The 25,447-nt window shown below is 45.8% G+C and overlaps 1 protein-coding gene across 3 annotated transcripts in view; it reads right to left on the minus strand.

Annotated features, from left to right (window-relative positions):
- Aff3 (ALF transcription elongation factor 3) overlaps window positions 1–25,447 on the minus strand; it is a 462,391-nt gene that overhangs the window by 38,467 nt on the left and 398,477 nt on the right. For all 3 annotated transcript variants that reach the window (XM_057751149.1, XM_057751148.1, XM_057751147.1), the window contains one exon: window positions 4,956–5,142. In XM_057751149.1, the coding sequence (XP_057607132.1) occupies window positions 4,956–5,142 (187 nt within the window). The remainder of the gene's footprint in view (window positions 1–4,955; window positions 5,143–25,447) is intronic.

Below are 25,447 nucleotides of genomic sequence, written 5' to 3' on the forward strand. Positions count from 1 at the left end.
AGCAGCTCAAGGGTCCTGGTGTGGAGTTTTCCACTTGCGGCCCCAAGGCGGCAGTCTTTGTGGGCTGCAGACTTTAGAGCATTTGGATTGGGGTATTCAAGCTGTTATCTTCTTGCTGCCTCTGAATGTTACATGCGATTTTCTGCTTTCTTTGGCTGCTCCAGAGAAAGGGAAGAAGAGAAGCCTGCAGAGGATTAGACTATAATGGAGGCAAGTGGGAAGACAAGGGACACAGAACCGCTTCTTTCCAAGGGGGCTCCTGAACCTTCTGAAGAGCATCTGAAAGCTAATTTTAGCTCCTTTTTGACACAGAATCTGGCTGGCCTTGAACTTAATAAGCAGCCTTGAATGGCCTTGAACTTCTGAGCCCCTTTTTCCTACTTCCCAAGGGCTGGGATTACAAGTGTGAACTACCACACTGGGTTTACATAGCCCGGGGGGATGGAACTCAGGACCCCATGGAAGCTAGGCATTTGGTCTACCAATTGAACTGCAGCTACAGCCCCCTGAAAGATAATTTGATGGCAAACATGCATAGGTTCCAAGTTTGTCTCCCCGAAATGCTTTGTGCCATGTGGGGTGGAAGCAGAAGGGGCCTTGAAGAATGGGTTTGTGTGGTAGAGAGGGCTCAGTCACCAGACAGAGCGCAGCACTCAGATACTTGCTGCTGCGTTTGACACTAGGTTCCCCCATCCACCCCACGCTTCCACAGCTCTTGTGTGAGACAACACAGAAGTCTATTTGTAGCCTAAACACAGCTGCATGTGGAGAGAGTCGCACTGGAACTTCAGAGCGGGACCATTAACGGCGAATTGTAGAATTTCATACACTTAGGACGGGCCCACTGCCAGATGTACTCTAGGGTCATTTTTTTTTTCCTTTTGTACTTCACAGCTGAATGAATCAGTCTGAAGTATCATTTTCGACACATCACTAAATCACACTCCCTTTCTCAAGGGTCTACAATAACCTCCTATTGCCTCTTAGACAAAATCCAAATTCCCAGACTGGCATTCAAGAGCCCATCATCTTGGAATCATCTGTCATTGCTAGAGCACCTACAGTGTGCCTCCCACTCTGCATACCTCCTCCAATTTAATCGTTACAGATAAGAAACGCTATCTCTAATTTGTGGATGAGGCTCAGAAAGGCCAAGTGATACGCCGTGGCTGCACGGTTCCCAGGCACTGGCAGGTGCACAGAGTGGGTTCTTGCACTTGCTGACTCCCCTCCCCCAGCACTCTCTGAGTTGCCTTGTGAAAGGGATCTCATTCTTCTGTGAAGCGTCGGTCTTGAACCTAAAACAAGAGTTTTAGATATGCTTTTCAGAGAAAACATGACTCTTGGCAGACAATGTCCGCTGTCCTCTATGACACCCAGTGGCAGAGCCTTTCGGTGTTTTTTCATGGGCATTTAACGTGGAGCAAAAACGCAGTCTACGCTTCTTTCAGGCTAGGGCCAGCTCTTTTTTATTGCCTTACAACAGTCTCGCCAGGGCTGGGAGCTTGGTGGCCACGCATCTGCTCTCAATCTATACTGTTTATTCCTCAGAGATTAGGGAGAAGTGCTGGAGCTGTGGCTGTCATGGTGGAGGGGAGGCCCCTGTGGTCATGGAAGCTCAAAACAGTTGAGTGACCTGAGACTCCGCATTCCAGCCCACCACCATGCACTGGTGATACCCAAATCCTGAGGTTATCACTGAGACTTCTGCCCTGGGTTTGTGTTTGTTTCCTGGCGGCTCACTGGGTTCTACGTATGACCAGAGCTCTCTGCCCTGATCAGTCTTCGGTCTGATTCACACACAAGCTCACCATGAACATTCCCACTTCATTTACTCCTTTACAGCACACATGCCATGTGGCTCAGAGGTGCCTGATTAACAGACTGTGCTTCTGTTAGCACAAGCAATGTGCCTCATGTTTCTGCTGACTGTAAAAAGGAATCTGTAGTGGTCTTTTCTAAAATGTATTTTATGTTCAGGTACTTCATGAAGACCTGTCATGGTCTGATCCACTAGGGAATGATAACAATGGAAAATGTAGTTTATAAGAGCAATATTTAGGGTCCAGAGGTATCCAATATAAAGACATGAGATTAATCTGCTTTATCCAAGAACTCATATGATGTGACCAGAGTCTTTCTGTAGGGACTCTGGCAATCTTGGGCCAGGAATCCCTGTGTGCAGTCAATGTGGCAGCTGCATGGAGAAGCAGATTCCACCCATGAGAAGCACTGGCACGAAAGAGTATATACCGAATGCCAATAAAACCCATGCAAGAAAAACCAAATGAAAGAAACGAGAGGCTGAGAACGGTCCAGCATAGGGCAGCCCAGAGGGGATTCACAGCTATGTGCATGCTGACAGAGGCTTTTATGTGATGGTGCACCAAAACCTGGCCTGGCCATGCTGGGGTGATTCATAGATGAGGAAATGGTTTTCAGCAATCATATCCAGAAAGAACGGTTTGTAGGAGTCTCGGTGGGGCACAAGGAGCTTTCTAAGCACTGGCAGAGTGGAGGAAGAACGTGAGGACATCCGAACACAAATGCTTCCTCCACTCCCATGAGAAGGATGGTCTGGAAGAGAAGTGAGGGCCAAGGCCATTTGCTTCAAGGCAGCAAAAGTTGAGTCTGAGCAGTGGATTGGGGGAGTGTGGTTGTCAGGAGCTGGCCTATCACACGAGGCTTGTAATACAGGGCTCCGTGCTGTCTGCCAGGCCGTCTAGGCCAGCCACCTCCAAGAGAATCAGAGACTCGCTGCTACCTAGGACCGCGAGGCTCATCTCACCCACACTGTCGTTCCTACAGGCTACGTGTCTGTGCTCACCTTGGGTTAAAGGGTGAGGCTCAAAGAACCCGACTCTTACTCCAACAAGTACACACATTCTTTGCAGCAGTAAGGAAGACTGGGCAGTGTGGCTAATGCACTGCTCAGCTTCTGTTTTCCCTCCACAGAGAAGGAAGAAACTGGAAATCTCATTCGCTCTCTCACAATTCAGACTTCAGAGCCCCCCCCCCCTTCTTTAGCCAGGGACTTCCTAGAACTTCAGAAAGAACTGACAAAAGCCTGCATCCACCGCCCAGAATTGCAGGCTTGATGCTTTTACAGAGCACACTGCTGCTCTCCTGCCAAACTCTAGGCAGCTCAGGAGCCCTAGGGCTCGTGTTTTAGTGTCTTTCAAAAGCAAGACTTGTCACTTGTGATTTTAACCAACCAAGTCACAGAGTAAAACCTGGATAGGAGGCACTTCACAGACCCTACCCCTGGCTGGTCACTGTCCTGGGGTGCAGTACTTTCACTTTCTCTACTATCTGTTTTCTCTCCTTTTCCCTTTCTGATAATAGGCGCTGAACCCAGGGCTCTGTGCATGCTAGGCAAGTACACTAGCATGGACTATATGCCCAGATCTGTTATTCTTTATAATTCAATATTCTGGAGTTTCTCAATGAATTGTAGTACAAGGTGTTCAACAATAAAGATCAATTACCTCCTGTATTTTATTCTCCTTAATGCCTATGCTTTTCTATTTCAGATAACTCCCATTGGAATGCTAGCTTTGGGCCGACAGGACATTTTCTGTCATGTAACTTACATTCCCAAGCCCAGCCCAGCCAAGTACTACGGCTGATGGTTAATGCATATTTACCGAATAAATACTGAATGAATGAATGAATGAATGAAGAGTGAGGGAGGGATAGTGGCTTAGATTTTGGCAATAGTCAGGGTAAAATAAATAGGCTAGTGTAGCTAAGGCCTTTGATCTTATGTCTAGGACAGAGGCAGATACAGAGACACACACAGCTGGGTAGACAGGTGGGAACTCCGTGGAAATGAGAGAACAAACTTCTGAGAAGGCTTATTTTAGGATGAACGGTGAGTTTGCCATGATGCAGAAAGGGGCCGGAGAGCAAAGAAGGGTTGTGGGGGCATAGAACAAAAGCCTGAACGGGTGTGAGGGGCCCTCTGTGAACTTGGAATGGGGACGTAACTCTTCCAGGGTTGGCACAGGTTTGACACTGGGTGTGCATGCTCCACAAGGTACCCACATGTGTTTTTCACAGGTGAACTTTTCACGAGTGGGTCTGCCTTCGTGTCTCAGGGCTTATTTGGAATCTCGGCCCCTTAGCACAGAGGGTGTAAACAAAGCCTTTCACCCCACAACCCACAGTGATGTCAGCTGTTTATATTCTCAAGAGGAGGCAGTTTTATTCATTATTTAGAAACCAAAGCCTGCCCTTACAGCTCCACAGGCCTGAGGACCTGGTTCTCGGCCCCCACCCAGGAATCCCCGGACTCTGAGTTATTGTTTTATTTCCTCCATTCCACTGAAAGTAGAAACAGCAATGGTTTTTATTGGTACCTTATAATGTTTTTATATGAGGCACCTAAATCTTCCCCTTAGATACCGATCACAGCTGTAAAAGGTTTCATTATTATTTGTAGGTGTATGCTAATTTCTCCCTTTATATTTTCACAAAGAAAACATAGTAAGTGTGGTTTTATTAATATTTATAGCCCTTGTTCTTCTGATCCGTGACAAACTGCAGAAAGGTAAGATTCTAAGCATGCCCAACGCATAAAACTCTTTGGCCTGTGATTTATGGGTGGTCACACTTCCCAAGTGACAAACTTCTCTGCCTGGTTATTGCCTGGGATGACCCCGAGGGGGAGACCCCAGCCATGGGTTATTTCCTGCCAGTGATGTTTATGGCATATGTGGAAATTTCTGGAAGCCGAATAGAGATTTTTAGACAGTAAAAGCTGATGCTTCGGTGTCATCACGAGACAGGGAGGAGGGGACACAGCGGGGGAATAGAGAGCAGAGTCCCACAGCCCAGCAGCTTGTTCCAGGTTGGGGGACGGCAGGACGGTGGGGTAGGCAGGCAGTATGAAAGCCAGGGCTGGAGGGTCGCTGGCCTCGGAGCCGGAGCCTGAGCCAGCAGCTGCTGCCTACCTCGGGGCTGGAGCAGTGTGGAGGCTTGCTGCCCTGGCTCTCACTGGAGCTGCTCTCCGTCTCGGAGTCGGATCCGGAGCTGCTCTCGGAGTCGCTGGAGGAGCTGCTGCTGCTGCTGCCGCTGCCGCTGCTGCTGCCCTTGCTGGATGGCACGGAACCTCTGCAGTTGGTCTGCTGGGCCACGGAGCTGCCGGTCCACCGGGCCCCCCAGGAAGGAAAGGGAAAGAAAGCCAAATAAGCAAACAGGAAACACCAGCAGGCTGCCATCCTGGCAAAGGCAAGGGGAGGTGCAGACTGCACACGTCTGTCAGCCAGGACCTAGACTCACAGGGCAACCGTCAAGGCCCAAAGCAGCCAAAACCAGATAAAATTAGACACAGAAATAAACCCAGAAGGAGCAGTCCCTTTGGTCACCGGGCACTGGCTAGATGTGTGGCGACTTCAGAGGAAGGGGTTGTACCAGCCTGGCACTTGTTTCAATGTTGCCGCTGTTCTCAGAATGTTTTTTTTTTTTCCAAATGCATCTCTGATTCTAAACACCTACACAAATTCAAGAAAACCCCCAAACCTCAAAATATGTTTGCAAACTGTCAAAAGTAACGTTATCTTTGCTTTAGAGGGAAATGTCAGATGGCAAGGAGGCTGCCAGGAAGGCCACAGGGATCTGCTGTTTCAAGGCCTGCTGGAAGCTTCCAGAGAATTTGGGACTGTCAAAAGTGAAATGGCTCGCTTCATTCTTTTTTTTTTTCCCACTGTAGAGTTCAGTGCTGTAGTCATTACGGATGCCGGCATGGTGTGTGAGCGGTAGCTTCTGAGTCCTTCACGAAAGAGCTGATGATCCTTCACAAACATATCTATACATCCTACATTTAAAAGAATCACCTCCCAGAACAGTGCCTCTACAGAAACAGCGTCTCCATCTGACACCCAACATGTGCTGGAATCTGCCACATCATCCCTCTATGCTCAACGACAACAGGAAAATCTGATCCGTATGTTCAAATAGTAATTAATTAACCACAAAAATTCAGATATCAAGGATCCACCGAAGTGTGCTTCCGTCACAAATAAAATGCCAGCACTCATATATTACTCAACCTTTTCCAGGCCATCTGTGAAACTGAACCAAAACATTCCTGGATGGGTTCCTCTGAGGTTAAGCTTTAATCTCAGAAAATGCTGGTCACTTTTGAGGTGTTGAGTCAGCAATAGCCTGTTTGCCACTTCCCAACTGTGATTATAGGTTTCTATAGCACTGAACTTCCATGAAGGATGAGGTTTGGGGGCTCCTTAGGGTTTATGGTCTCAAGTGCCAAGGAGCTCAGGCATGGTAAAAGCTTCCTTCCACCCATCTCTTAAATCTCAGAATGCTTTGCTCTAAGGGGAATCTCATAAATTCCCCTTTGTGGGACTGGGAGGAGAGAAATACTGGAGTCTCTGCTTCTCTTATGGAAACCACAAGAAAAGAAACCATCCCAGGGAATCTGACCATAAAAGCACCTTTGTGACTGGCAGAGTTAGGGAAGCTGGAGTTTGAACATGAACACCCATGCTGGCTTCCATGTCTTCCTGCCAGTGCCTTGGTCTACACATATTATCTGTCTGAATCCTTCACCATCACACAACACCTGCAGGGTTGCGCCTTGTCTCAGTGGCAGAGATCTGGTTTCTATCCTGTCACTGGTATCTGACATTGAGGGAGGGATCTGGGATTTTGAGATGGAGAGGAAAAGAGACAATCCATGTTCAAGGGACTGAATAATATCTTTTCCTCATGAGTGAAAAATCTACCTTCCAGGTGACTGAATGGTGATGGTTACAGTCAATGGAATTATTGCCATGGGAGGGGGCTGCTATCAATGGAGTTATGGAGGGGGTAGGGGGCTGAACATCGGGGCTTCATAGTCATAGCATTTTGGTTGACCCCTAAAACACACTGGGGTTCTCTCTCTCTCTCTCTCTCTCTCTCTCTCTCTCACACACACACACACACACACACACACACACACACACACACAACCACCACCACCACCACCACCAACAACAACAACAAAAACACACAGAGAACAAAGTTGCACATAGCCCAGAGATTTTTCCTCATGATAAAGATGGTGGGGACAGGCAGCAACCACAGAGGTGGGTCTCCATGCCATACTCTAGGGTGACATTTGCTAAAGTCCAGGAAATAAAGATGAACAAAGGTTATTTTGATCAGTTTTATTAAATTATGGTCAATGCCCTCAATCAGTACCTGTTGTTTGTTCGAATCAACACTGTGTAGAGTGTACAAGTGCAGCCAAGGTGGGTGGGACTCAAATATCTCAAACACACCTTTGAGATATGCCCAGCTTTATTCTGGGGGACGTGCTTGCTAAGGCCCTGACTTAGTTGACAATGATGCATCCCTTCTAGAATCTGGCCCAGGTCTGAATACAGGTCATAAAAGAAAAGACCCAAAATAGAAACGACACACCCTGGATCTCACAGTTAAGCTGCTGTCACCGCTTCGGAGTGACAAATGACCAGGGAGGGGTTCCCTGTCATTTCCTGGGATGGTGATATAAATGCTATAGGCTTGAAGGCTACTAAACACTTGGTAACATCTCAACAAATACGCCCGTTGCCCAGCCACCACCAGGCCTGGGTGATGGCAGTCTTTTACTGGTAGCATCTCCACTGATAACAGCTGTACTAAAACTATGACCTCACAGGGGAAGCAAGGGACGCAAACAGTGCTGAGGCATTTCTCAGCGGACAGAGTCCCCTCTCTCCTGTTGTGGAATGTTATTTTAAGATGTGTTACATTGTTTAAGCTGTGGAACATCTGTTTAATGATGCAAAGATGAGTTGCATTCTTTCGTGTTGCATTTGTTTAACTCTGTGAAGCTGTGGTTCTTTTCCTGTCTTAAAACACCTGATGGTCTAATAAAGAGTTGAACAGCCAATAGCAAGGCAGGAGAAAGGATAGGCGGGGCTGGCAGGCAGAGAGAATAAATAGGAGGAGAAATCTTGGAAGAAAGGATAGAGGAGCAGGATAAGGAGGAGGACTCTAGGGACCAGCCCAGATACACAGCAAGCCATGGAGTAAGAAGTAAAGAAAGGTATATAGAAATAGAGAAAGATAAAAACTCAGAGGAAAAAGGTAGATGGGACAGTTTAAGAAAAGCTGACTAGCCGGGCGGTGGTGGCACAAGCCTTTAATCCCTGCACTTGGGAGGCAAAGACAGGTGGATCTCTGTGAGTTTGAAGACAACCTGGTCTACAAAAGCTAGTTCCAGGACACTTAGAAACTCTGTCTTGAAAAACAAACAAACAAACAAACAAAAAAAACAAAAAACAGAAAAACAAAAAATAGCACTGTCTGTTTATACCAAATTCTTTTGTTTGTTCTCCTTCCTCCAGGAGCGATGTCTCTATTTTACATGGCTTTTGATGCTCCTCACGGTTGGGTCCCTATCATGACTCCAGCTTCATTTCAATGAGTCTGTCTGGACCTTGACCACTGTCCATGTCTCACTATCTTGGTGGGCTACTGCCCATTCAAACTGAGGCCTTTGAACACTCTACCTCCCACATCACAAGTCCTTCTTCCCTTTCTTCTCCTGGCTTCTTCCTTTTACCCATTCTCTGAGGACTGAGATGCAGTGGTATCCTCTCCTGGTGAGCTTTGCCCAGTGCCCCAGATTCAACTGAGGCTTTCTTCTCCGGCACATTGCCCACTGAGCTACTGATCTCACCAAGGACAGGAATGGTTATATTATTCAAGCCACACAGATGGACACACACACACACAGTTCACCTAATACTTTAGGGATGCCCAAGCATTCCATCACGCTACCATTTGCATTATGGGTTGATACTGAAAAGTTAGACCCACAGGATCTAGCAAGCAGCATAGAAGAGTGAAGTATGCAGATCTGACGCCTAATGTCCAGCGGTAAATCCTGGACCCTACCAGTGGGGTAGGAACAAGACTAGAGGGGCTTCTTGGGTTTAAGGTTAAGTCCCATTGCCAAGATCTCTTGGCTATACAGTTATAACACTCCAGTGAGGTTAGGTGTTTAGACTTTCCAGAGGAAGGCCTCAGTCTGGTGGTTGGATCAATTGTCCTAATTGAACATAGTGCTAGGAATTTGAAGTTTTAACAGATTTTGTTGCATTGTAGCAATGAAGTGCACCTGTGGGCCAGGTCACAGGACTGAGAATCACAGGTGCCCTCCCGACAGCACTCTGGAAGTTGGGGTGGCTCCAGTGAGGACAGACAGACCACGACACTCAGCTAGGGCTTCACCACTTCAGGGATTGGACAGGCAGAAAACCACAGCAGACTTGTTCTCATGGCCTGCTTGTTTTTCAAGGTATTTATTTTTTTTTATTTGTGTGTGTGTGTGTATGCCAATGCCATGTATGTATGGGTGCAGAGATGGAATTACAAGCAGTTGTGTGCTGACTGATGTGGGGGCTGAGACCCAAACTCTTAACTCTTGCTTTGAAACACCGAGACACCTCTTCAACTTCTATTAAAAAAAATTGCATTTTGTGATGATTAGTGATTCGTTCGACAGTGTAAAAATATTACAGTGACCTTCCATGTGTCCTCCACCCAGTTTTTCCCAGTGGTTACAGGTAATAAGATGGATGAAAACATCAAACCACAAAATGACAACATCACAACATGGCTCCAGCTCTGTGTTGGATCACAGGCTTGGATTCCTGCCAACACATGGGGATTCCATCTCCAGGCTCCACCTGGGACCCCTTAGAACCACAGCCTCTTTTCTGCCACTGCCCTGGTCATGCCAGTGCCTGGCAAACACTGATCTCTTTGCACTTCCAAAATGTTGTTGTTTTGTAAATAATACACTCTATAAGGCCTTTGTAAAAACCAGATTTATTCCAATTACCTTCATATATGTATGTCCTTATGAAATAGGCCCTTTAAAAACACGACCACCACAATGTGCTGAGACCCGCTTCAGTTACTGGTATTTATCAGCAATCTAGTCCTTTTTGCCCAGCCGTATTCCATGGTCATTTAACCATTCATCTATGGAGGGACATTTTGGCTGTTTCTAGCATTGTGCTATTAAAAATAAAATTGCTATCAATACTTTTGTATAGGGTTTTGTGTAGATGTAAAATATCAAGGAATATGCTGAGTTTTAGGATATGTCACTTTTTGGAAAGATACTTTCAAACTATTTGAATACTTAAAAATTCTTTTTATTTTATGTTTGGTAGCCTCAAAGGCAGAAGAGGGCACAGGATCCCCTGGAACTGGAATTATGGATGCTGCTAATCAAATTTGGGTCCTCTGGAAGAGCAGCCAGTGCTCTTACCCACTGATCCACATCTCCAGATCCTGAACACATTTTATATTTTCTCTATCTTTCGCTGTTATTTGGTGTCAGCCTTGGGGGAATTAAGATGTTTATTACTACCTTACTCTGCATTCAGTCTCTGGTAATTTATTTTACTTTCAAGTTGACTTAACTTGACACTAATATGGTGACCTCTCTCTTTTTAATTTAATTTTTATTTATTTTAAATTAAAAGCTTAGTTGAAACCCAGCAGTTGTGAATATTTAGAAAACACATGATGATATTTCAACATAGGTGTCCACTATGTAACAGTCAAGTCAGGGGAACGATATTTCTAATGTTGCTTCATCCATCAGATGCAACTTACAAAGTCTGCCAGAGGAAATGAAGGACGAAAATGACTAAACTTCACTATATGCGTGCATGAAATTGACAAAGAATAATGAATAAATAAGAATGCCCAAGGGAAAGAACATTTCTTGGAATTATGTTTCACATTTTCTTTTTGCTCTGTTCTTTGGATATGTCAACGTCCCTTCTCCCCTCATGGAAGACTCCGACTGTCTTTAGCCTTTAGGGTGAATCTGCTGGTTTTCCTGCTGAAGTGTCTGTCATTCCTGAAGGATTTCTCTGGATATGGACTGACAGATAAGGCAGTTTTCTTCCTTCAGCACTTGAAAAATGACGTGTGACTTTCTTGTGACAGCCACGGCTTCATGATCCAGTGTCATTGAAATGGCTTGAACAGCTTTCCCTACATGTGTGGTAGTTATCTCTCACTGCTTAATTTTTTTTTTTTTTAAAGACAGTATCTCATGTAGTCTAGGCAGGCCTCAGACTGATTATATAGCTGAAGAGGATGATTCTGATCCCCTGGTCCTTCTGCATCTGCCTCCTGGGTGCTGGGATCATAGGCATGAACCACCACAGCAAGTTTATGTGGTGCTGGGAAGCAAACCCAGGCTTTGAGCATGCCTAGCCAGCATCCTAACATCTGAGCCCCACGTCTATACTCAGGAATTAGCCTTTGTTGTTGAAAATCTGAGTGTTGTATATACATCTCTGGGCATATGCTACAGTGTTTCCAGAAAAGCCAAGGAGAGACGAGGCTGAATGCGGGCCCTAGGCTGAACCAAGGGGCTGAGGGAGTGGACATACTGAGGCCAGCTGTGCCATCTTCCTGCTGCCATAGCTACAGCTGACCTCTCTACTGCAGTCCCGCGATTGATGGACGACTCACAAACCTTCCTCTCTTGCACTCATTTGGTCAGGTATTTTTGTGGCAGCAATGAGAGAAGTAACTCATGTGCCCCGACTTGGATTTCTTTGGCTTCATCTCACCTGGGGTTCATTTAATTGTTGAAAACTACAGGTTGTTTATTTTGTAAAAATTGAAATTTTTAGTAAAAATTCATTTTTTCTTTGAATATTTTCTGAACCAGTTTTTCTTCACTCCTTTTAGGACTCTGATGGTATTTTTGTTGTTGTTTTTCAATTAGAGACCTGTGGGTCCCTGAATGGTCCTCTATCTTCTAGTCTACATTTTTCTCTGCTGTGTCACACAAGCTGAATTTGTAGCAATCCTCCTACTTAGCATCCTTAGTGCTGGGACTGCAGGGTGTGGTCCACCTACCATGGCTAGGTTTGCTGATTTTATTTTGTTTTTTTTTTTTTTCAAAGATGCAGATAGTAATCTATACTATAATTCTAATATTTTACGGCTTTGCTTATTTCTACATTCTCAGGTTTGTCTTATGACACTGTTACTAACTTCATGAGCTGAAGGCTAACTTCAGCTATTATTTTTACTAGTCATAGAGCCACGTGGGACTCTCCCTTTGCCTCTTAACATCCCATACCCATGGCTGCAGGCAATCAGCAGGGGTTTCTTTGCTTTTCTTTCTCAATAGTCATTACCGTTCTCAAACCAAACCTTTGATCAAATGCTTATTTAGATGGCGTTTTCACTACAGGATGACACTATACTGAGGTTTATAAAGAGAAGAGTATGAAGGGGCTGTGGATTAGCATGGGAGAATGTCATATTCTGGAGGAGACCCTGGGAGCTCCGTGAGCAGATGTGGACAAGGTGAGGTGTAGGGCAGGCAGCGTGACTCCTGTACGCAGAACCAGCGACATGGGAGTTGGTTATGGCTTGGGTGGCGGTAAAGGCCATAAAGAAGACTTATATAGCACTGCACATGTCCCAAAGGGCCCCAGAACCTTCTGCTGGCCCCGGAGAAGGATAAAAGCTGACAGAACCTGTCACACTCAGCAGGAGAGAAATTCAGTAATATAGAAGGTCCATAAACTCGGACATAAATTATGCCTCTTTTACTGCGGATGCTGTTGTAGCAGTTGAGACATTTTTGACACAAACAATAGAGTGCAGGTCTGGCTCAGGCCACTGAGCCTTTCACACAGTCCTGCTGGGAGTGTGGGGCTGTGTCTAGATGCCAGTGTGAGAAGGGCTTGTGTGCATAAAGCTTGACCACTGGGTTCCGATACCAGAGGGCAGAGATGTCACTTAATGAGGGTGCCTGGTCACTTCCTAGGTTTGTATCCTTTATAATGATGAACTCTCTCAGCTGAGATGGGCGCCACGGCGTGGGGAATCTGCCTCAACAGTGCCAAAGTACACTACTGACATTTAGGATATGGTCATCCTGATGGACCAAGATATAAAAACTATTGTTTGGTGATCTGGTCATATTTAAAATATCATTTTACTGTCATTTGGATAAAGGCCTGTATGTAGTCCAGCCAAGAAGAAAGGCATTTCATAGATAAAAGGAAAAATACAATAAGATGCAAAATTCCTCGGCTCGCTCCTCAAACATTCTTGGGCTTGTCGACAGTTTTTAACAAGTAATATTCTGTATTAAATCTACTACAACACAACGTATATAAAATAATATTTACTAATTTAGTAAGTAAGGCATATATGAGAAGTATCCACATAAGTATTTTCTGCTAGTATTCACATATAAGAAAATACTTATATGGATACTTAGGGTCTTATCAACACAGGGCACTCAGAGCTACAGTCTGAAGGGGCCAGCCCAGAGTCCTGCAGGGTCTGCCCCCCAGAAGAAGTGCAGAAACCCTTCCCAAGGACACACCATCCTGAAGGCGGGGCCGGCAGGCTGTGTCCTCCTGCTGTCCTAGGTTCTAACTGAGAGATGGGGGAAAGAAGTAGCAGCTAGTTGTCCTCGATGACACAAATTTGCACACCTTGTTATGGGGATAGTGTGTTGTAAAGTGTTTCTTGGTGTAGTGAGTACTTTAAGGGTGGAATTAATTCTTCTACTGAGAGTAGTGGTAAGAACTGTGATGGGGCCTAGGACTTGTGAAGAGAGCTGGGACCTGCTAGGACAACTCCTCCCCTGGCAGAGAAGGCTGAAGATGTATGGGCTATCCAGGTGATGATGAGAGGCCATCTGAGCAGGGGTGAGGGAGGAGACCACGCCAAGGGCCTGGGCTGGACCACACTCCAGCTGCTCAGAGCCAGTGGCTGCTCCACATGGATGGACAACCTTCACGTGCTTCATTTGGCCCACTTGCAAGGACAATACGGTCGTCTTCCCTCATTCAGCCGTTTTCCCCTGGCCTTGCGGCTATCTGACGTGGGCACAGAACGTCTCGGTTCCATGCTCTTCAGCCACCTGCAGACCAATGAAGCGCTGAGAGACTCTGGGCTGTGGCAATTTATTGCTCTCCTGAGCTTTGCTCTAACTGTTGGGTTGTACACCCTGTCTGTGCATAGAAGAAAAGTCATTCTGAAAGACATCTGCAGGAGCCCTGGGTCCTGTCAGTCCCATGTCCAGTAGAACAGTCCACGAAGAAAGATGTCCCTTGAGGAGCAGCTCCGGTGCCTTCCGGCAACTACAACATCTACAGCCGCGTCCTACTAGATACCTGTGACTCCTGACTTACTTATAGAGTGCTAAAATTTACTTCTATACATTTTCAGTTACTGAGACAGTGAAGTTCCAGACTGCTGACCAATGGGAACTCTAGACCCCATTTAGCATAACTAAAAATTTATCTAAGTTCTTTGACTACATTAAAAAACAGAAAACAGCTTCACTGGGATACAGAGCTGTTTGTGAACCATACCATCCACTTGCTGCTTTTCTGACTTGGTTCCCACCACTTCTAATAGAGAGAATGCTTACATTTGTATGATTATTTGAAAGTATTTTCAAGCCCCTCCCACAACTTTCTCAATAAACCTATGACTTATGTAGGAAAGCCAGCTCTAGGGCAGAGCGAAGGCTCAAGGGCCTGTCTGTTCCAGGTCAAATACCATGTTAGCAAAACACAGAGGCTGGAACCTGGGGCTTGGGCTTGTAGCACCCTGTGCTGTCTGAGGGGTACAACATTCCTGGCTAATGGGAGTCAATCAGTAGCTTTTCTGGCCCCAATCTGGGTTATTTAGATAACTTTTCCATATAGGGAGGATTAGTATACAGGCTTTTAGAATCAGACCTGTACAAACCTTTTACCTACCTTGCTTAATGGCTCTGTGACTTTGGGGAAGTTACTTATCTGTCTGAGCCAGATTTCTCGTGAGTATTAAAGGGTTAATAGTTGAACAAGCTTCACAGTGTTGCTGGGTAGTCCAAATGAGAAAATGTTCTAAGTGTTCTTATCACCATGCTTAGCATATAATTAATGTTATTATTTCTCCTCCTCATCTATCTATCTATCTATCTATCTATCTATCTATCTATCTATCTATCTATCTATCCATCCATCCATGCATCCATCCATCCATCCATCCATCCATCCATCCATCCATCCATCCATCTATCTCATTTTACATACCCACCAGTTCTCCCTCCCTCCCCTTATTATTTAGTTTTAAACAGAGCTAGTATTATTATTCCATCATGGCAGCTTAACTAAGCAGGTCTTTCTATAGTTTACGGATTGTTTTCTAAACATTTGCTTTTGTTTTGTTTGTTTTGGTGTTAGGGACTGGACCCAGGGCCTCCAGAGTTAATAATGAATGCCCTCTATCATCGAGATGCATTCCCAGTGTTGAGTTGACCTGGTTCTTACCCATACTGTCCATCTGGTAATGTCCCTGAAATCCCACTATGCTTGCTCAGGAAGGGGCCCGTGAGAATGATTAGCGTGGTGCAAACGTTCACAGCGCCCAACAAATGAGCCAGCCACAGTGCCTCTGAGGGCCCCCACGTTAAATCTCAGGGACCTGGATGTTCCCGTGCAAAGCCTGACAGCTCTGATCAAGGATAAAGGAGGCAGTGGGAGCTCAGAGCTAGGCAGTGCCTGGATCTTTCTCTGAAACGGTCTGGCAGTTGAAAACCCTCCTCCTCACTTGAGCTCTGTGAACAAAGCAATTCCGTGTCTCTCCTGTGTTTTAAAGCAAATAAACTCAGCGTCTAAGTGTCAGCAGCATGTGATGTTTAATTTGCATCTCACTCAGGGGCACAAGGTTTAAGGATGGAGGGCTGAGGGGACCGCGAGGGGAATCCAATCACAGACTGAGATACAGACTTGTGGCTGAATCAGCTCAAGCTGTGATCTTGTCAGCAGTTGCAAACTGAGCTGGGTTTGTTCCCAGGGTGAAGATGTTCAGGACAAACCAGTAAAATGTCACTCAGGTGTGTCTATGGGAAGTACCACTCTTACGGCCTTTTCAAAGATGAGACAAGTATTGATAGATTGTGTGTGTCTGGAGACAGGGATCAGGGACCATAACCAAACAGAACACACACACACACACACACACACACACACACACACACACACACACACACACACACCAGTGGAGACAGGTTTTGAAACCAGAGGCCCCAAGGGGAATGTTTCCAGGACACATCAGTTTAGAGGCTCATGGTCCTGCCCAGAAAGTAAGCTTTCTCATTGCTGCTCTAGGTTTGTGTTTAGGCTACAATCATCACACTCAGTGGATGGTATAGAGGAAGGAAACTCTTGTTTGGTTTCTCTTATACAGATCACCTCTCTTGCCTCATTGGCTTGAATGTTGTCACATGCTATGACCAAATGAGTTGCATACAAAGTTAGAACAAGTGACATTAGCTTAGACAGGGAACACGGCTTCCAGGCTTCGAGAGAGCCAGCCCTTCTGGTTTTCCTGCAAAGAGCTAGTCATGGGGTAAGGCGAGTGGGTAGAGATGTTCTTGGCAGGGAAGCTGGTCTTGGGCATCTTCCTCACGCTGGCAGCCCTGCCATGAGTAAGACAATCTAATCATCCCACCTGCTCAGAATGCTACGGTTCCTGCAGGAACTGAGAGCATGGGTCGCACCACGGCCAGAAGCTTTATCCTAGTGAGGGGATGCTGAGGTGGAGGGAGTGCGGTGGATGGTGATCGGGCCATGGAGCACTGCTCTCAAGGGATTAGCGCCATTCCTGAAGGGTTGGATTAGATGTCTTGATTTCTCCTTAACCCACATGTCCTTTCTACTCACTCATCGACCATGCTGCAACGTAGCTGCAGAATATCTGCTAGATGCCAGCTGCCGTGCTGCTTGGAATTGCCAGGGATTGGAATCATGAGCCACATAAACCTTTTCTCATGATAAAGTACCAAAGACCAGAAACTATGTTATTGCAGCAGCAAGCAGATAAAGACAACAACTGACAGGGTAAGCTTGTCAGGCCTTCCTGGCAAAGACTCCAGCAGAGCCATTCATTCAGTCAAGAGTCTTCATGCCTGGGTTCTAGGGCCAGTTCTAATAATACTTCACTGCGGGTCTCAGCTTCCTTATCTGTTAAGAGAAGGGCCTGATTATGTGATTTCTACGGTATTTCTTTCTTCTAATAGACTTTAAGCAATCCCTAGTTAATTCAAAACAAAACTAGATGACCCTCACATTAGTTACTTATTCCCAAAGCTGACAGTACTAGAATTTCAATCTACAAGTTAAAGTTAACTTACATTCTCAATTCCTTTACTATTCTCCAGGCAGGCTGCTGAGCAGCTGGGGGACAAGTTAATAGACGACTATAAAATGCTTCCTTGTATTTTCTTCCCATACTTGCATATAGGAGCATCATGCAGCATTTAGGCATATGCCACTAAGTTCCTGGCTTCATGGCCCCTAGGAGTCTAGATAAGAACTGGCATTGCCACTACTGTAAGTACAGTCAGCCCTGTGCACATGTGATTCCACATTGACAGGTCTAACCAATCACGGGGGACTCCATATCCACAGAGTCAACCAATCAGTGATCAAAATATATTAACCCAAACCCTGCATGGGTGCTGAACATGTAGAGAGCGTTTTCCTGTTAATTCCTAATGAATGTGGTACGGTGGCTACTTAACACTGCCACTGTGTTATGGGTCACGAGTAATATAGAAAATGTGAAGAACATGGGAGGATGTGGCTATCACACACTCTGCTGTTAGACACGAGGGATTTGAGAATTAGTAGGTGTAGGTATCTGCAAGGGGTATCCCGGAGCTAGTCTCTGTGGGTGCGGATGGATGGCTGTGCTCTGCCTCCCAGATGTAGGCAAAGTGACTTTAGGATCTGTCTGCAGTCATGCATGACTAGGGAACTTTTACTTGTAGTATTGGGTCAATAAGGAGTTTTTCGCCATCATAAATTTGGTGCTGCTTGTTACGCACTCATATCTGGCACAGATCCCAGAGGTGCAGGCACAGGAAGCACAAAGTGAAACCATGCCCCTGTCATTGTGGGCCTGAAAGGACTGGCAATGTGGAGTCCTAAGTAGCATGATGTAATTCTTAGATCTAACTGAAGAAGGGGGAAGAGGACGAGTAAGGTTTGTAGAAAGGAATCCCTAGGTGCAGTGGGACCTGAACAGAGCCTTAAACTCCAAGTGAGAGCAATCTCAACCTTCATGAGAAGAGGCAAGCTTAGGGCAAAAAGGGTGCAAAAGAAGTGACTTGGAGGCTGTGATCACAAGGATAGCTGTTTGGGGAAGAAAGCAAACCTGGCTCAGGCCAGTGAGTGGAATTACTATCCTCTGTCCAGCCTCATGGAACCAATGGTCCTTCTATTTGGAAACATCAGTGACAAGGAAGAGGGCTGAAAAAACTAAGGTGGGGTTGACTAGCTTTCTACATCGGGTAAAAGAGAAATTCTACAAGCAACTGACATCCACAGAACGCTGGTTTTCATCCTGTTAATACCCAGTCCCTTCTATACATCAGCATGATAGCTGCACAGATCCTACTTGTACACTTGGTTTATTTATTCTTCATTTGTTTGTCGTGTGTGCCTGTGCCACAGAGCATGGATGGTGGTCTGAGATAGAGCGAGGGAGTTGGTTCTTTCTCCCTTTTCACCATCTGAGGCCTGGGGATCAAAGTCGGGTCGGACTTGTCTGCAAGCACCTTTACCTGCTGGTCCATCTCCCACATCCTCTCATGTCTCCTACATCCTATCACTGGGACATTATCAGTGCTCTATGAATACCTGTTATACGGTATTGCTTAGGGAATAATGACCAAAGAAAATATGTTTATGATCCTTTCAGATGCCACTTTCTTCTTGTACATATTTCCACTTGAAGTTGACAGAATTCATGGATGCTGAACCTGATTTGGAGAAGGTCATCATGTGTCAATTTAGTAAGAACACACTGGATGGGATCTCTATAGAGAGAGTGGAGGCTCTCCTGCAATTCCTGTGCTTCCTTGTGTGCCCACTCTACCAAGAAAGCTACACCTCAGGGGAGGTCAGGGATGAAGGCAGCATCACACAGACTTCTTGCCTGGTCTTCCAGTTGGCATGGCATTTTTATTTGCTATCTCTGTTGTGCTCTCTGGGGTCTCAGCGGTTCTGTGACCGTCACATTGGGATGTTTTAGGCTCCTAGATCTGGGTGGGGAGAATTTCAGTCCCACCCAGCCTTGCACCAGAAATGCAATCATGTATACATCTCGCGGCAGAACATGGCTGCCGTGCGTGGGCACAGGTGTGCTGGTGGACCCTGCCATGTACTTATGCCCTTATGAAAAGCGGTGCACGGTGGCAGCAGTTACTGTGTAGGATGGACAGAGGAAGGCTAGGTGGGATCAGGGGGCTGGGCAGGGGAGCTGGTGGATGTGAGGAGAGGCTAATGCTCCGGAATATACTCCATTGCTGCACCGGACCTCACTTACAAATCAAAGACAAAATTATTATGAATTTCAAGATGGCAACCACGGAGCACTAGTCAGGTGTGTGTGTGTGTGTGTGTGTGTGTGTGCGTGTGTGTGTGTGTGTATGTGTGTGTATGTAGACAGATACCTGAGTGCAGGGCCCTGTGAGAGTGGAAAGGTATCTAGCTATTCTTGCTGGTACCCATAGATTTCTTCTGTCTTTGTCTTCCTTTTGAAGCCAGGATCTTGACTTATCAGTCTTTCGAAAAGCCCAGGGTCTGTCTAGTGCCTTCCAGCTACCCAGCTGCCTGAATGCCCCTGCCTGCTCACTAAAGCAGGGGTGGGAGAAAACGTCCCGGACTACCTCCAACTTGGAGACAGCTTTAGAAGCTCAGCGGAGACAGGGCTTGAAATAAGCTGGCTCTCATGTAATTAAAATAATTATGAATGAAAATTACTACTTCAGTAATTGCTTTATATTATATTTACTACCGTTTCCATTGTGTAACTTATCTCATTAATTACTGCTGGAAAAAAGTTAGTCAATGAATAATTAATATGATGTGATATCCAAGGGAGTAACAGTGCTTAAGAAACAGACTCTGAAGGAAAGCATCACCCATAGTCCACTAATGAGGATCTCCTAGTACCAAGGCCATTACCCGGGAGCAGGGCCCTCTGCTTATAGCCCGCTGTGATCAGAGGTCAGCGGAAAAATCTCTTTAGCCTGAACACAACTTGAAACAGATCTGAAAATCTCAGTGTCTTCTGCTTTATCGAAAGCAGACAGTACTTCGCATGGCTAACTTGGCAAACATACAAATTAGAATAGCACTGCAAATGAACATGGTACTGGTGCAGAAGTAGCCTACACTTCAAAGCGAGTGGGAGTCTGACGTTTCCTATGTAGGAGGGGAGAGGACAGGAGGTCAGCCAGGTGCCCCGAACTGCAACCTCCAGCCAGGTTTCCAAACAGGCCCAGCACCTGTAGGGAGCTGAAAATCAGGGAAATCAGTTATAAAGGAAGGTACGGAGAAGCAGGGCGTGCTGGTGTTGCACATATGCCTTGCTACACACCCCTTCGAGATCTCAACACTTCCCTTTCTTGTTTCTTTTCTAAGTCAAACATTTACTATTCTATTTTTTGAAATTATGTGTATGTGTGTGGGTATATATGCACATGAGTACAAGTGCCCACAGAGGCTATGGGATCCCTCGCAGTCAGAGTCAAAGGGAGACGTAAGGCACCCTCTGTGGGTGCTGGGGACTGAGCTCAGGTCAGTATACAGAGTATACAGTATACAGTATTCAGAGCAGTGCACACTCCGAATGGCGGAGTCACCGCTCCAGCCCTTGACTTTCTCCTATGCAATTTCCAGCAGAGATCAAACCATTTTACAGAACATTTCCTTTTTGATGGTATTTAAATTGAAACATGGTTTGCATGGGATTTCCAGATGAAATGAAGGACACCTGTTGAGATTTAACAGATGCATATCGGATAGTAGGCAACATCAAGAAGACATTTATACCATGAAATTATCCATTGTTAATGGATCTTGATGGGCTAACTCTGGCAACCTTGAGTTTACGGCCTTTCCTGCTCATCCCGTGTAAAAGCACATGCACACATGCAGCAAAGCAGAGAGCAGGAAATGAGGGTGAGTGATGCAGGAGCATGAGTGACACGAAGAAACTGCATCACCACTAATTGCCATGCAGGAGACCATCCCCTTGAGTTTTTGCAAAATGTCCTGTGGCAGGATCCTAGTTGGAATGATGGGTCAGAGTATTAATTACAATTAATGACAGACAAAGAAAGCTTGGGGACTTGGGGATTCATCCTTCAAGTTGCCAGAGCTGTATTTTAAAAGCAACTTAACACAACAGTTCATGTGCGAACAAGCAGAAGATGACAGTAGAAGCTGGGCGGTGGTGGCGCATGCCTTTAATCCCAGCACTCGGGAGGCAGAGGCAGGTGGATCTCTGTGAGTTCGAGGCCAGCCTGGTCTACAACAGCTAGTTCCAGGACAGGAACCAAAAGCTACGGAGAAACCCTGTCTCGAAAAACTAAAAAAAAAAGAAAAGAAAAAAAGAAGATGAAAGTAGCACAGTGCTAAAATATCACGAGTCCACTCCAAAGCCACGAAACTGAGTTAATACGCTTCCTGGGGTTTCTGGATGAGCAGCAAATCTTATGCGACCACTTTCCCACTGAAATAAAACCGGTTCATGGCTTGATGGCTGAAACGCCGTCTGGCTATTTCTGAAGTGGTCATAGGATCAGGTTAGCGTGCTTAAAGAGAGAGAGAGAAGGAAAGAGAGAGAGAGATGGAGGGAGGGAGAGAGAGGGAGAGAGAGAGAGGGAGAGAGAGGGAGAGAGAGAGGGAGAGAGAGAGAGAGAGAGAGAGAGGGAGGGAAAGGGAGAGAGGGAGGGAGAGAGAGGGAGAGAGAGAGGGAGAGAGAGAGAGAGAGGGAGGGAGGGAGGGAGGGAGGGAGAGAGAGGGAGAGAGAGAGGGAGAGAGAGAGAGAGAGGGAGGGAGGGAGGGAGGGAGAGAGAGAGAGAGGGAGAGAGAGAGAGAAAGAGAGAGAGATCAAAGCAGATGTGGGCCAGCCCAGGTGTACAGAATGCTGAGACTAAGGGGGTCTGCAGAGCGCTACAACTAGCATGCTCTGTGGCATGTGGACAGAAAGACAATGGAGGATGCTATCCTATTAGCAATGATGTGGAATGTAAATTGTAGTATTTTATTGGAAAGAAAACTGCTCCGCTTTCTAGCCTCTGCCTTCCACACTCATACTTCCTGTGATCTTTTACTCATAGTCCACAAAATGGTGGGAAATTCCTTTGGAAAGCAAGCCCTCTTCTGTAGACCATATATATTTATCTGTATGCTGAGGACTGACCGCAGGCCTTGCACATCTAGGCACGAGTGCTTTACTACACGCCTAGGCCACACCTCCTACTGCACTAGACGCAGCTGGCCTTTAAAAATGCAGTGTATAGGTGAGGGCTCTACTGCTGAGTTAGGTGCGTGTGAAAACGCCATAAACTCCATAACAATGTTTGTTTTTTCCATATGCTCACTGAGAAATGAAACAGTGTATAGGGTAGTGCCTTTGTCTGCTCAGACTGCTGTAAGCCTTAGTGCTTAAGTAAGATACTCACTTCTTGACATTCTGAAAGCTGGGGAGTCCAAGATCAAGGTGCTAACACACATGTTTGTTGGCAAGAGCTCTTTCTAGCATGCCTATAGCCATCTCACTGTGTGCTTACTAAACTTCTCCCCTGTGCATGTTTTCTAGTTGCATCATGGGAGCACATGACCTTATTTAAATCGAATTACCTCCCCAAAGCTCTCACCCCCTAATTCTAAGAGACGGTGGATGAGGGCTGCAATGGAAGAATTTGTAGGGTGTGGAGATACAGAAGCACTCAGACAGCCTTACATGCCCCTGATTCTCTAGTGAACTGTCTGTTCCAGGCTTCACCGCCCACTCCCTTTTGGAGGCTACTCTTCTATCCCCAGGAGAAGATCTTTATGAGCATCATCCTCACCAGGTGAAGTTAAAAGCCTACTGAAGTATGACGGGGAGTCACTGAGAAGCTCACACAGGGAAGGGTAACACAGGAAGGTGGATTGCCAGCGAAACCCTACAATGGTGCCAGAAAACGTAAGGCCACCTGCAGGAGCCTGTCATAGTCATGAAGAGTTTAGTAGACAGTCTTTATTGTTCCCTCAAGATGTGAGCCAAAATACTAGAGGAGAGATTTCTTAAAATCTGAGGTGCTATCATACTTTAGCAGCTATACCATTGAGAAGGCCACAAACACTGCACAAGGGTTCTGATTTCTTGATAACAGTTTGTGCATGTTTTTTAAAAAGCCAAACATATCTCACGATGTGTAATCTCACAGGGGTTTTTAACCTAGTGGAGAAAACCTTGTCTGTTCTAATAGAAGGGTAGAGTCATAAATTTGGGTATTTGGGGTCACGTGTGGCTACTATGGTTTCAGATCCACTGGGGCCGGGCCACAGAAGCCAAGGGTACTGAGCTTTGTGAGTCACACATAAGTCTTCTGAGGGACCCAGGTGTTGTCTGTAACCTATCAGTTACGGATTTGCTTGACTACTGCTGGCAGAAATGTAAAGAATGTGCTGGATGACCTCCAGGTAACCAAGATAGCAACAGTTGGGAGATTAAAGAATTCTCAGTGGAGACTAGACTTTAAATTGGAGCTGTGTGTAATAAAAATAATTCTGGACGGGAATAGCTGTTTTAGTAATTTCTTTCACATGACCATGTTCACTACTACTGCTCCTTATCAATCACTGTTACAGTGTCTCAGGTTTGAGGTAAGGGATTAAGAGGAGAGAAGGAACAGGGTGCTTGATTTTGTTTTTTAGCACCAGCATTTTGCTAGGGCAAGCAAGTCGGCACAGCTGATAGTTGGTCTCCAAAGCAATGATATATGGGTGGGTGTACATTTTGAAAACCTGCTGTATATTTGAATACAATCTGTCTTTCATTTCAAAGTACTAGTGAATAGGTACGAGATCTCCAGCCAGTTGGAAGGGGAATATCTCCCTAGGAACAGAAATCTTAGGAGACAATATTGACTTTCTCTTCTTTCCGTCTCACCTCAATCTGTCTAAGCAAGTGGTTCTCAACCTGTGCGCTATCTACAAAGATGTTTACATTACAATTCATAACAGTGACAAAATTATAGTTATGAAGTAGCAACGAAAATTTTACAGTTGGGGTTCACTACAACGTGAGGAACTTTATTCAAGGGTTGTAGCATTAGAAAGGCTGAGGAACACTCGCTCTAAGCCCAACCAATGCACTTTTCAAATGCTTTGTCATCTCCTATTTTAAGTATAGAGCATGGAAAGACAGCTGAAATTCCTGGACCTGCTTGCTTGGGTGGAACAAGCTAGGTGAGGCACGTTGCACCACCCAAGCCTCCATCTGAGTTCATCTTCTGGGGATGAGAGCTGAGCAGCCCTGGACCTGGGTGTAGCCCTCTTACATGTGCTGTGTATGACTCAAGGAGAGCAGAAGTGTGTGCTGTTTTCAGGGACTGAGTAGGGTGGAGAGGCCCCAGGCAACCAGCCTATGGTGTGGCAGGTCTTTCCCGTCCAAGGACACATTGCCCTTGTGGGATATTTTGATCACACTCTTACATTCTGGAGATTTGACAATAAAGTTAAACCTTGAATCCTGGGGTGGAGTCAGCAACTGGCTGACTGGAATTTGTCATAGAGAAGCCAGCAGTTTGGATAGAGAAGACACACAGGAAGAAAAGGGTGGGGACCTGAGTTTGGCGTTTCTTTTTTTGGTTCTGAGATGAAGGAAGAGACCTGTCTCTTCCAGTGTCTCTGACCAAAAAGCAAGGCCAGCTAGTTGCTACTCAACCTCGCTGAGTTAGAAAGCGTTCACCCCAGTCTTTGACTCTCGAGTCTTATTGATAAATAGAGCAACAGAGAATTAATTTAAACCTACATATTGTGGCTGTGGCAGAGCCGGGGCCCAGGACTGGAAGCCCCACCAGGTCGTGGCCTGAGTGGCCAGCAGGTAGTGACTGTGGGTCTTGTGGGACCATAGGCAATCATTAAAATATAAGTATATTTGTGCGTAGCTACTATGACAAGAGAAAAACATCAGGCCCCTTCAAACCTTGGCTCCAGTGGGTACCACACCTTACTGTGTTCATTAACTTTGGGTGGCAAATGATTCAACAGTTTGAAACTTTAGTTTCCCATATGCAAGATGAGGATAGTAACACCCAGAGAAGAAGGTTGTTTCAGGATGCTATGGGATGGTGACAGAGATATCAGCACAGAGCTTGAGACAGCAAGCCAGCATGCTATGCCAGGAGGAGAGAGAATCCAACACCCAGAAGACCATGTACCTTTGCGAGAGAGGACACATCAACAGCTTCCTTTGCATTCTTCTTCCTACCACACTGAGGGACGTTCATCCTTTTACAATTGCATTAACTAGCTCGGTTACAGTGACTCACAGAAAGCCTGACCCTCTTTCTGATACCCTCTTG

Source organism: Chionomys nivalis, chromosome 19 (assembly GCF_950005125.1).
Source record: "Chionomys nivalis chromosome 19, mChiNiv1.1, whole genome shotgun sequence".
Lineage (NCBI taxonomy): Eukaryota > Metazoa > Chordata > Mammalia > Rodentia > Cricetidae > Chionomys > Chionomys nivalis.